At 33.0% G+C, this 14,006-nt stretch overlaps 1 protein-coding gene across 1 annotated transcript; it reads right to left on the bottom strand.

The window, feature by feature from the left end:
• Positions 1-320: 320 nt before the first annotated feature.
• Positions 321-10,093, bottom strand: LOC134715078 (Krueppel-like factor 9). The gene is made up of 3 exons (XM_063576959.1): positions 9,358-10,093; positions 7,463-7,552; positions 321-1,525 (listed from the first exon to the last, which is right to left on the bottom strand). The coding sequence occupies exons 1-3, from the start codon at positions 9,845-9,847 to the stop codon at positions 1,365-1,367; spliced, it is 741 nt and encodes a 246-aa protein (XP_063433029.1). The 5' UTR covers positions 9,848-10,093; the 3' UTR covers positions 321-1,364.
• Between the last annotated feature and the right edge of the window lie 3,913 nt (positions 10,094-14,006).

Consider the following 14,006-nt stretch of genomic DNA (forward strand, 5'->3'; position numbering starts at 1 on the left):
ATTGATGTTTTTAAACATTCTGGTCAAAGGGAGACAAATGAATAAATCACATCCAGAATTATTGAATGAGAGTTGTAAAAAATCTGAAGGGAAATCCAGAAAGTAATTTTTTTTTTTTACAAAATCAGTCATTTTAAACTTATAAAAGTAAATTCATTATTTTGTCCACAGATTAAAAACAAACATCCAAAACAGAAAATTTACAGGAAAAAAAATATTGGTTGAAATAAAAACAAGTTATCAATACTATACATTTGTAAGTGATGTCGTAGAATGGAAAATACATGTACATGTATGATGTGGTCATTGTCATGTTTTGATTTTGATTTTGATGATGACCTTAGGCCCACGAAGAAGGAAATAAAATACATTTGGATTACAATTTAAACTTAATACTGGCAATTAATTTATAACATTTTTTATATGCTTATCTATATTTCAAACATAATAGGGTGCAAGACCCATACATTCAATAATATCAACAGTTATACATGGACATATTGATTTGGAATTTGATAAAATCAAATCTTATCTGTTGGAAGAAGACTCTCTCTAATGGCCCTATACAAGTTCAAAATGGTGGATTCCAACTACAAATAATTTTCAAGTTTTGTAATCATTACAAAATAAACAGTCATGCAAAACTCACCCATATAAAACAAAAGACAAAAATTATTGTTATAAAGTGACTTTGATATCACTGTAAATAATGAGACAAACAACAATATAATACCATAGGACACTATTCCCTGCTAGCACTATCATTTCTTAGGTTCAGTAAACAGCAAGGTAAACTCTCTTATTTGGCATGTATTGTAAAAGGTTCACATCAATCTGAACATGTGTAAAAAGTTTCAGGATCATGTGACCAAACCTTCATGGTAAACTACCTTTAACTAAAGCTTAAATATATTTTAAACTTGATTTAAACCCTGGTATGAGATGAAAAATTGAAAACGTGCACAGACAGATAAACATAATGCCACCCTACTATCCTAGGTGCATACAAATAAACACACATGGCCACATTCTCCAAGTTTTTGTTTCTAGTTTTTAAATATAAACACATGTTAGTGTATCACTGTGTGTATTTGTACATTACTACATTTGATCAATGTGTAATTCACATGTTAATAATATAATCCTCAAACAATTGGATTATGAACACGTCAGTTTCCCTTTTGATTTTCCATGACAGAAATTTAAATTCTGCACATGTCGCAATCCAAGAACGTTTATACCACATGAATGATATAAAAAAATATATTTGGCTATCTTTGACTTGCATTGCTATTCTTACATTTTATGCTTATGGGATATGTCTTAAAGAAACATTTCTATTGCATTGTATTAGAACAATGTTCTCATTCTCTTGATGAAAGTGTTGAAGTCTCTTCTGGCATTGTCTTTGTTCTTTTTTTCAGCATGGCAGGATCAAAACCTGGATGTCTCCGTGCATGTTTGTTTAGATGGTCACTTCTCATGAATCTTTTGTCACATAATGGACACAGAAATTTCTTTTCACCTGATAACAAAAGAAATCTTTTAGTAAGCTACAAATAGACGAATAGGTGTTTCAAAAAACAATATATATATACACAACTTTAACAAAGAATGAACCTTAAAAGATAGTTCTTCTCAAATTTTATATTTGTTAAACTTGAAATATCAGCTATGGACTAACCATACTATAAGAATAGAAAAACTTCTGGATCTTCAATGCAGCGAGAAACTCCCCTTACAAATATGTGTACTAGTTCAGTGATAATGGACTTCATACTAAATTCTGAATTATACACAGGAAACTATATTAAAATTCATACAAGACTAACAAAGGCCAGAGGCTCCAGACTTGGGACAGGCGCAAAAATGTGGCGAGGTTAAACATGTTTTTTTTCAAATCTCAACCCTCCCTTATCATTTTCTAGCCAATGTAGAAAAAACAAACAGATATTTTTATATATAACCAGATGCTTCGCAGGGCGTAGCTTTATACGACCGCAGAGGTTGAACCCTGAACGGTTGGGGCAAGTATGGACACAACATTCAAGCTGGATTCAGCTCTAAATTTGGATTGTGATTAAATAGTTGACACAGCATAGGTTTCTGACACAGAATGAATGTGTTCTAATGAACTTAAAATTTTTGTTTTCTCTTAGAGCAATTCACTATGCTGTTCAATGTTAATCCTCTCAAAAAAATGTTTGAAGAAATTTTCTATTTATTTATGAAATTTCAAATGAGAAAAATTGAACCCAATTTTTTAATCACATCCCCCTATCCCTTATTCCAAAACTAATCTCAATTAAAATATTCTAATGGAGTTTGCAACAATAACTACTCATTTAAATACATCATAAAATATTAAGATGTAAAAAAACTGCTTGTTATCACTGAATGGTAAAGATCATTTAAATTTATCAGTTGGTAGTAAAAAGTGAATATACATTATATATTGTATATAACAAAGATTTAAGTTGATTCTGGACAAAGAAAGATAACTCCAATTAAAAAAAAATCTTGCAATAAGATATTTCTTGCTAACTATTTTGGACAAAGAAAGATAACTCTAATTAAAAAAAAATTTGCTATTTCACAATATTGTGAAATTAGATATTTCTTGCAATTGCACAATACTGTGCAATTGAAAAGACTTGCTATTCCATAATACTTAATATAATAATTTTAGATCCTGATTTAGACCAACTTGAAAACTGGGCCCATAATCAAAAATCTAAGTACATGTTTAGATTCAGCATATCAAAGAGGCCCTAGAATTTAATTTTTGTTAAAATCAAACTTAGTTTAATTTTGGACTCTTTGGACCTTAATGTAGGCCAATTTGAAAACGGGACCAAAAATGAAGAATCTACATACACAGTTAGATTTGGCATATCAAAGAACCCCATTTATTCAATTTTTGATGAAATCAAAAAAATTTAATTTTGGACCCCGATTTGGGCCAACTTGAAAACTGGGCCAATAATAAAAAATCTAAGTTCATTTTTAGATTCAGCATATCAAAGAACCCCAAGGATTCAATTTTTGTTAAAATCAAACTAAGTTTAATTTTGGACCCTTTGGACCTTAATGTACACCAATTTGAAAACGGGACCAAAAGTTAAGAATCTACATACACAGTTAGATTCGGCATATCAAAGAACCCCAATTATTCAATTTTGATGAAATCAAACAAAGTTTAATTTTGGACCCTTTGGGCCCCTTTTTCCTAAACTGTTGGGACCAAAACTCCCAAAATCAATACCAACTTTCCTTTTATGGTCATTAACCTTGTGTTTAAATTTCATAGATTTCTATTTACTTATACTAACGTTATGGTGCCAAAACCAAGAAAAATGCTTATTTGGGTCCCTTTTTGGCCCCTAATTCCTAAACTGTTGGGACCTAAACTCCCAAAATCAATACCAATCTTCCTTTTGTGGTCATAAACATTATGTTTAAATTTCATTGATTTCTATTTACTTAAACTAAAGTAATTGTGTGAAAACCCAGAATAATGCTTATTTGGGCCCTTTTTTGGCCCCTAATTCCTAAACTGTTGAAACCAAAACTCCCAATATCAATCCCAACCTTTCTTTTGTGGTCATCAACCTTGTGTCAAAATTTCATAGATTTCTATTAACTTAAACTAAAGTTATAGTGCGAAAACCAAGAAAATGCTTATTTGGGCCCTTTTTGGCCCCTAATTCCTAAAATGTTGGGACCAAAACTCCCAAAATCAATACCAACCTTCCTTTTATGGTCATAAACCTTGTGTTAAAATTTCATAGATTTCTATTCACTTTTACTAAAGTTAGAGTGCGAAAACTAAAAGTATTCGGACAACGACGACGACAACAACGACGACGACAACGACGACGACGACGACAACGACGACGCCGACGACGCCAACGTGATAGCAATATACGACGAAAATTTTTTCAAAATTTGCGGTCGTATAAAAATTTGTAAGGGTTCCGCGGAACCCAGTGTCTCGCCTACTTTTGCTGTAACTCCCAGACTCAACAACTAGAGGCTCCAAAGAGCCTGTGTCGCTCACCTTGGTCTATGTGAATATTAAACAAAGGAAGCAGATGGATTCATGACAAAATTGTGTTTTGGTGATGGTGATGTGTTTGTAAATCTTACTTTACTAGTCTTGCTGCTTACATTTATCTCTATCTATAATGAACTTGGCCCAGTAGTTTCAGTGGAAAATGTTAATAAAAATTTACAAATTTTATGAAAATTGTTAAAAATTGACTATAAAGGACAATAACTCCTTAGGGGGTCAATTGACAATTTCCGTCGTGTTGACTTATTTGTAAATCTTACTTTGCTGAACATAATTGCTGTTTACAGTTTATCTCTATCTATAATAAAATTTAAGAAAATAACCAAAAACAGCAAAATTTCCTTAAAATTACCGATTCAGGGGCAGCAACCCAACAATGGGTTGACCGATTCATCTGAAAATTATAGGGCAGATAGATCTTGATCTGATTAATAATTTAATCCCGTGTTGGATTTGCTCTAAATGCTTTGGTTTTTGAGTTATAAGCCAAAAACTGCATTTTACCCCTATGTTCTATTTTTAGCTGTGGCGGCCATCTTGATTTGATAGTCGGGTCACCGGACACATTTTTAAAACAAGATACCCCAAAGATGATGATTGCCAAGTCTGGATTAATTTGGCCCAGTAGTTTCAGAGGAGAAGATTTTTGTAAAAGATAACTAAGATTTACGAAAAATGGTTAAAAATTGACTATAAAGGGCAATAACTCCTAAACGGGTCAACTGACCATTTCGGTCATGTTGACTTATTTGTAAATCCTACTTTACTAAACATTATTGCTGTTTACAGTTTATCTCTATCTATAATAATATTCAAGATAACAACCAAAAACTGCAAAATTTCCACAAAATTACCAATTCAGGGGCAGCAACCCAACAACGGGTTGACCGATTCATCTGAAAATTTCAGGGCAGATAGATCTTGACCTGATAAACATTTTTACCCCATGTCAGATTTCCTCTAAATGCTTTGGTTTTTGAGTTATAAGCCAAAAACTGCAGTTTACCCCTATGTTCTATTTTTAGCCGTGGTGGCCATCTTGGTTGGTTGACCGGGTCACGCCACACATTTTTTAAACTAGATACCCCAATGATGATTGTGGCCAAGTTTGGTTCAATTTGGCCCAGTAGTTTCAGAGGAGAAGATTTTTGTAAAAGATAACTAAGATTTACGAAAAATGGTTAAAAATTGACTATAAAGGGCAATAACTCCTAAACGGGTCAACTGACCATTTCGGTCATGTTGACTTATTTGTAAATCCTACTTTACTAAACATTATTGCTGTTTACAGTTTATCTCTATCTATAATAATATTCAAGATAACAACCAAAAACTGCATAATTTCCACAAAATTACCAATTCAGGGGCAGCAACCCAACAACGGGTTGACCGATTCATCTGAAAATTTCAGGGCAGATAGATCTTGACCTGATAAACATTTTTACCCCATGTCAGATTTCCTCTAAATGCTTTGGTTTTTGAGTTATTAGCCAAAAACTGCAGTTTACCCCTATGTTCTATTTTTAGCCGTGGCGGCCATCTTGGTTGGTTGACCGGGTCACGCCACACATTTTTTAAACTAGATACCCCAATGATGATTGTGGCCAAGTTTGGTTCAATTTGGCCCAGTAGTTTCAGAGGAGAAGATTTTTGTAAAAGTTAACGACGACGGACGACGACGGACGACGGACGACGACGACGACGACGACGACGGACGCCGGACGCCAAGTGATGAGAAAAGCTCACTTGGCCCTTCGGGCCAGGTGAGCTAAAAATGAAAACAATCAATAAAAATATTCCTCTTGATACTATCTTTTAATTGTAAGAAGCTTCTGTCCAAGTTTGGTAAAAATTTCAGGATAGTTTATGAATCGAATAAATGTTTTTAAAACTTTAACCGCAGACTGTATGTAATGTTAACTGGAAGAACAACTAAGTCCATTTATAAGTAAAATGCAGATACACAGGTACCAAATATTAACAAAATTTCTTTTGTAGATACTAGCTTTTGATCATAAGCAAGCTTCTGTCCAAGTTTAGTACAAATTTAAAATAGTATAAGAAATTTATTAATTTTTTTTAAATTTAACCACAGAGTGTATGTGTTGTTTCATGGCAGAAAACATAAGTCCATTTAAAAGTAAAATACAGAAAAAAAAGATATATTTTTTTACAAAATTTACTTCTAGATACTATCTTATGATCATACACAAGTTTCTGTCCAAGTTTGGTACAAACCCAGGATAGTTTAAGAAAGTTATTTAAATTTTAAAAACTTTAACGACAAGGTGAATGTAATGTTGCACGGCATAAAAACTAAGTCCATTTGTAAGTGAAAAACAGAAAAAAATGGAATTTTATTTTTGCAACCTTTACCTCTGCATACATACTATCTTATGATCATAAACAAGCTTCTATTCAAGTTTAGTAGAAATCTAGTATAGTTTAAGAAAAATATTCAAATTTTAAAAACTTTAACCACAGAGTGAATGTAATGTTTCCCCGCAGAAAAACTAAGTCCATTTATAAATAAAATACAGAAAAAATGGAATTTTATTTTTACAAAATTTACTTCTGGATACTACAGTCTGCACGGTTAGCCACTAGTCCGATGCCCCAGACTAGTAAAATTTGGTTCGGACTAGTTAGTTTTTGCAAAACTTTGTTTGGTCCAATAAGAAAAATAAGTTTTTGGTGCAGACTGGGATACTATCTTATGATCATAAACAAGCTTCTGTACAAGTTTGGTAGAAATCCAGTATAGTTTAAGAAAGTTATTAAATTTTCAAAAACTTTAACCACAGAGTGAATATTTGTGGACGCCGCCGACGACAACGACGACGACGGAATGTAGGATCGCTTAGTCTCGCTTTTTCGACTAAAGTCGAAGGCTCGACAAAAAAGAAGATGTGGTATGATTGCCAATGAGACAACTGTCCACAAGAGACCAAAATGACATAAACATTTTAAAACAACTATAGATCACTGCATGGCCTTCAACAATGAGCAAAGCCCATACCTCATAGTCAGCTATAAAAGGCCCCGATATGACAATGTATAACTATTCAAAAGAGAAAACTAACAATCTTATTTATATAAAAGAATGAACGAAAAAACAAATATGTCACACATAAACAAACGAAAACCACTGAATTACAGGCTTCTGACTTGGGATAGGCACATTCATAAATAATGTGGCGGGGTAAAACATGTTAGCGGGATCCCAACCATGTAAAATACCATTTACGTTTCTCTTATTTTTCAGCGTTTAACATGTTTAATTTTTTGAAAAAATGTTACTAATGAAGGTATTCTTATTTCTTTACTTTGTTTTTGTTTGTTTGTGGTATATAATTTTTACTGACATTCTATTTGATTTGTACCTACCAGTATGGGTTCGTGTGTGTCTGGCTAGCTCATCAGATCTGGCAAATTTTTTACCACATCCAGCCCAGTTGCACAAAAAAGGTTTCTCTCCTAAGAAAAAAAAACAAAAATTGATTTATTCATTACTATATTTCTGCACCATTTTATTATCAGATTATACTGTCTATTCAGAAAGGGAAGGGGGATACATAAAGATAACTCTTGGCTATGGTCTGAATCAATATACAGTATTATAATTTCTGTGTCATTTGGTTTCTTGTGAAGAGTTGAGTAATTGGCAATCATACCACATCTTAATAATTTTTTATTGTGAGGATTGCATTGAAACTTTTGTTAAACCTGTGTCTGGCTTTCAAAATTTTAATCCTGGTGTTGTTTTTAAGAAGTGGGATCTAAAAATGAAGATTTCATTGTGTTTAGCCAAATAAAGCCATGCAATGAATTATTAATTGGGAGATATCTTTGGTTATCCTTTCCTCTTGAACATGCAGGGAACATTTGCCACTGGATGTTCATCAGCCAACAATCAATCTAGTGAGTAGTGTCCATATAAATTGTAGATTTATTTTCAACTAAAATTATGAACAAAGGAAGATAACTCTAATCTTAAATATTACTTTTTCTATTGCATTTATCAGTAACAAATATGGTTTTACACATATGATATATACATTATTTTGTTACTTGAATATAAATTTTATTGATAAATTTCTTAATATGTTCATCAGTCTGTGGCAAACTGTTTTTATAGTTTTCTGACCGAAAAAGAAACCTTTCTTATTATTTTCTACGGACACATCTTAAAATTTTTGTCTGACCAACTGATTTTTTGTCTGACATTTTTATGATTTTGTCTGATAGACAGAGTTTGGGATACACTGGTTCTTGGATAGAGTGTATATTATTTACATGTACAGTAATATAATACATGTATGTTCAATGAAATATGTTACTTTATTATCTCAAATGCAGTGATAAAGTCTGTAAAATTAATAATCAAGCCTGCCCACGATAAGGATTTTATTTCCTATATAAATTTATATAAAATTTGATATATTTTTATAATATTTATTAATGTAGTAACAGATAAACTGAAAAATCTTACTCATTAGACAGTAATGACATTAAAAATGATAGTGTTGCCTACAATTTCAGAATAAATGAGGACTGTCAGGAAATTCATTTTTCGCAAATTAAAAGTAACAATAATTATTTCTCATCCTTACTTTTTGAAGTGCCTAAAAACTAAATCATCTCGGTACACAGACAAAACATATCACAGTTGTCCAAGATCCAAATCCAACATAGCATGTGTCATTATTGCGACTGACCCATTTAATTTTACTTCTTTATTGGTGAGGAGCTAAGGTTAGACAGATGAAATGCCATAATTGATTTGCAGGTGCATCAACTAATCAATGAAACAGTTACCCCAAATCACATATGTGGATATGATCGGGTAAGGGGGGTAGGACCTTTATTGGGACTCCTGGGTTGGGTTTTTTTTAGCTTGGGATTTTGGGATTGACCCTTTCGGGATCCAGGAATTCTTTTTTTTAATTTTGGGATGTCGGGATTTAAATTCATTTATGTTCCAGACCTTGAGAATATGTGTTTTTAAGCCAGGTATTTTGGGATCAGGACCCCTCGGACCACCACTCAGGTATCTGCATTAAATACTAGTGTTCATGTGCATAACAATATTATGATTTTCTTTATAAGATTGCACAATAAGGAGAAATATATTTTTGTTTTATCTCTAAAATAGATTTTTTTACAACTATGGGTGTTTTAATTTTTAAAACTTGACTAAATTGACCAGATATTTGTGAGTTTCAATTTTGAAAAATATCTATTGACCAACATCGTACTGCCACGCCCATTTTTGTACAAACCTGTGTGTGTTCGCAAATGGGCTTTCAGGTGAGAACTTTTTCCATAAACTTTGTTGCACTCTTTGTAAATACATTTGTGTACTTTTCTTGAGGAAATTCCAGTCGTTTCTAAATAATCTTCATCGTCACTGTTGTCTTCCGAAGTGGGCGTGGTCATTTTAGCGCGCTTTCGATATCGTCTGTTTTGGTCATTTCGGACATTGAAATTTTCGTCATGTCTTAATGATCGAAGGAGTTCTGGTTTGAGATCCGTTTTGTAATAGTCATGATCTGTGTTTTTCTTTTTATATCGTCCTAAATCCGTTAGTACTCTTGCTAGTGAAAACAAAGAATCTGTTTCGGTATTGGTTACCAAGTCAACCTCGTGTTCATCAAATTGTGAATCAGGGGATTCTACTCTTGAGTAAACCACTTTATTTGACATTTCCACTAAACATTCTGCAGCTAAATTGTCATCAAAACAATCGTTACACTTTTCTTCCAATGTCATACTGAATAAGGCAAGCTATCGTCCATGTAAACAAATGTGTTTCGAAAGCCTTTGTTGTCTTTTTAACAACAATGAATATCTCTCCTTCTTTGATGGAGGATTTGATCTGGTGAAAAGAATTAGTTATTCCATACTTTTTTCTTCATTATTCTAATCAAATTTCTTCTATCTCATGTTCGAATATATGAAAAATAAGTAGCTGAAACGCTCGTAGATGTGCTACCGCGTGCAGTAGTGGGCGTGTCACATAGCGGAACTGACGTCAAATTTACTCTTTCATTCATTTTATTGGTGGTTTCCCAAAAGCCGCGAAATTATTTTTAAACCATTGTATTTACAATAAAAATCCTTGCTAATGTAGTACAACTATAAGGGGAATACATTAAATAGGAAATTATTTGGATAACAGAGGCGAATTCATAGGGCTTGCGTGGGTCTCAGACTCCCCCTTAAATAAAGTTTGAAAAATTTGGTTGACTATGTTGGGGGGGGGGGGGGTAGAGAATTATCGGGAGCATCACTGGCTGGAGCGGTGCCCCGGGCTCTCTAAGGCAGTCAATTGGTCCCCATTATAAAAAATTATGAATTCCACCGTTAGATCCCTTGTTGCATAAGAAGTTAGAAAGACATAAACACGTGCAAAATCAAGGATTTATGTTGTATAATACAGATTGACATAAATCACTTAGATTTATATAAAACATATTTGTTGTATATATAGTAATCTGATTCTCAGTAAATACAAAGAACAATATATTAAAAGATTTATATTTTACTTTATAAATCCTTGATTTAAATATTGTTTAAAACCTTGTTATGATATAAATGTATGTATACCGGTTTAATTATAGCCTAAACATATTTAGTTGAAGATATATATACATCAAATGATATTTTTTATTCTAATTCATCCAATTTTTAAGTATACACAAGAAAACATATAGGAATTTTATGGAACGCCGTAGCTGCCTTATGTGTACTTGTTTTTAGATACGCTTATACTTTTCAATATATGCACATAGTTTTTCTATATATGCACATACTTTTTCTCTATATGCACATAGATTACTTTATATGCACATAGTTTACTTTATATGCACATAGTTTTTCTATATATGCACATAGTTCATGGTTCCTGGTTTCTTTTTCAAGAATCAACGCTTATCCATTGTATCTATATCACATAATCAGTGGCGGATCAAGCCAGGTGTGGGGGGGGGGGGGGGGGGGCGGGGTTGGAACACTGACGAATAATGCATTTGAATGTGGGCATGTAGTTGGAACCCCATTTGTCCTGGGTTAGGACCCCCCTTTATAATATGGTTGGATCCGTCCCTGATAATGATGATTAATAGATGCTAAAACTACCGCCGTGAAGTGATATATACATTAAGATTTTGAAACTCCCCAAACTCAGCTACCAAAGCACATTTGTACTATTTCACTGCTCTTAAAATTTCACCCCATCTTCCCAGTTCTTGTTAAGGTCATATATTTCTGGCCATTATTACTTTTCCGTAAGATTCGGTAGTATCCTCAAAATCTCATTACCATAACTTCACGATCAAAAACAGAATAAAGGGGTATTTGCATGTGTGACGGTGTGTTCAAACAAATGTATATTATAGAGCGTGGATATAGGTTCAAGCATGTCAACATGGTCATGTCTTTTCCTTGATCAAAACTGGTTTTATTATAAGTGCCTTTATTATACTGAGTTTACTCAGCTTCTATGAATTTTCATGAGGCTGAAATATCAAGTCCCAAATATTGAACGTTCAGTTTCAAACTGAGATGCACTTAATACTGTAAACTTCTTATAAACTATATATAATTAACACAGATTCTATTATATATGAAATCAGAATTATAGATAAAAGATCGTATATGCAACGAGCACCAATACACAATAGGCTTTACAAACAGCTTGTATACTTGACAACGAAACACTGCTATAGATAGTGAAGCAGGGTTTGTCTACCCTTCAAGAGGACATTCAGATCTACACCGGGCTGTGGTGGGGTGTGTGTTACTCAGTCTTTAGTATTCTCTGTGGTGTTTTGTTTACTGTTATTTGTCATTTAGCTGTGTTCCTATATTTGCCATTGTATTTTGTACTTATAAGTGTGAATATCCCTTTGGTATCGTTTGCTTAAATACAAAATTTTAACACTGGTATCTATGATCATTTTATTGGTAGATATTATTAACAATATTGGTTATATTCTATGGAGAAAATCATCGAGAAAAATTCAAGCTATTTCTAGATATTCAATAATTGAAACTTATATCCACCTTAACCCATATAGGTGATATATCCGCGTGTTTGGACACATATGGATAGTAGTCTCAATAACATATATAAACAGGGGCGGATCCAGCCATTTTTAAAAGGGGGTTCTCAACCCATGATAAAGGTGTCACTATATTTCAATGCATTGATCGTCAAAAAAAGGGGGATTCAACCCCCCGTAACCCAACCTCCTTATCCGCCGCTGATAAACATTTGATTTTTTTTCTGCACAAGATGCATTCCGACAATCAAAATATTTAAACGGTTATCATTAATTAGATCAACAGCTATAAATTCAGTAGTATAGATGATATAGCCTCCAATGCAGTGTATTTTCTTGAGGTTAACTCGATATGCGCATGCATATATCCATCTGCAAGATTTTGATGAAAAGTCCCCATTTTGCATTCAGTATTTTCATTTCTATGTTAATTATAACATTGTAAAGCCAAAAAGTTTCGGAATTGTCCACCAAAAATATCGTTTTCGCTAAAAAGACCTATTGATAAAGGAAGCGCAATGTGAATCACGATTTTTATTAAAAGTTTATTTTCTAATATATCAAGCACTGAAATGATGTAGTTTGCTTTCACAGTGAATTGTGAAAGATTGTGCCTTTCTGCACTGCTTATATGACTTTATACTTCTCGGTTAATTGTATTTTTACGTCCGAGGTTGAAGTAACAGCTTCGATTTATATGAATGAAATGTTATAATGAAAGCTATCAAAAATCTATGATTTTGATACGACATAAGAGCATTAAATGATAGTACCACTACTATAAAAGGCATTACTTTAAAAGTATATAAATTAAGTTGCATAAATAAATAAAAAAGGATATATCAATGCCTGCGCAGTAATTTATGGTAATGTAGGGCAGATTTTCTGACAAGTTTAAAAGTATATGAAGCTTGATAGATCAGGCTAAATAAACTGATTGGAAAAAAAATTATTGTACCATAATGTTATCAACATTGTTACATTATGGAGAAATTGATATTGATTTCTTAAAAAAACATTGTATATCCTAATAAAACAGTTATTATTTCCCCGATTAGTTATCTTTCCTGTGAAATTATAAGCATAGCGCTAAAGCCGACTTCTTTTACGCTAACTATAACTTGAGATACATGCAGTGATGGTTATATTAAAGTATACATACGTTAGCTTCACAACCAAAAGACTTAGCAGTCATTTTTATTTGTTAAGTCATGGTTCGACGAAATGATACCATAATCAATAGATCAAGTTGAAACTAGCCGGCCCTAGCTTATCTGTATACTAGAGCTGCACAGCTCGACCATAACAGCTTCATGCTGTCTAAATGCCAAACGGTATATATTTTTGGCTTCTCATTTTTGTCTCGTACAATTGTTATTCTAACAATACGTGTCGTGTACATTACTACATTGCTGACTTGTTTCTTTATTATTATGAGGCTGGCTTCATGCAGGAACTTCTTAGGAAGATATAGGAAGAAAGATAAGAAGTTAGCAATATCCTTTAACTCTACTTTCCGCTATATAGATGACGTTCTTTCACTAAACAATTCAAAATTTGGTGACTATGTGGAACGCATCTATTCCATCGAATTGGAGATAAAGGATACTACATATACAGTTAAGTCGGCTTCATATCTTGACTTACATCTAGAAATTGACAATGAGGGTCGGTTGAAGACAAAACTTTACGACAAAAGAGATGATTTCAGCTTTCCAAGTGTAAACTTTCCATTTCTAAGTAGCAACATTCCAGCAGCACCTGCATACGGGGTATATATCTCCCAATTGATACGATATTCCCGTGCTTGCATTTGCTATCATGATTTTCTTGATAGAGGGTTACTGCTCACAAGGAAGCTATTA

The sequence above is a fragment of the Mytilus trossulus genome, chromosome 4 (assembly GCF_036588685.1).
Source record: "Mytilus trossulus isolate FHL-02 chromosome 4, PNRI_Mtr1.1.1.hap1, whole genome shotgun sequence".
Taxonomy (NCBI): Eukaryota; Metazoa; Mollusca; class Bivalvia; order Mytilida; family Mytilidae; genus Mytilus; species Mytilus trossulus.

What these genes read in the sequence shown, in the direction of transcription:
- LOC134715078 (XM_063576959.1), bottom strand. Translation starts at nt 9,847, where the DNA reads ATGACATTGGAAGAAAAGTGTAACGATTGTTTTGATGACAATTTAGCT. An exon ending in CCATTTGCGAACACACACAG is followed by an intron (nt 7,553 to 9,357) that starts GTTTGTACAAAA and finishes TTTTTTTCTTAG; the next exon opens with GAGAGAAACCTTTTTTGTGC. An exon ending in ACACACACGAACCCATACTG is followed by an intron (nt 1,526 to 7,462) that starts GTAGGTACAAAT and finishes TTTTGTTATCAG; the next exon opens with GTGAAAAGAAATTTCTGTGT.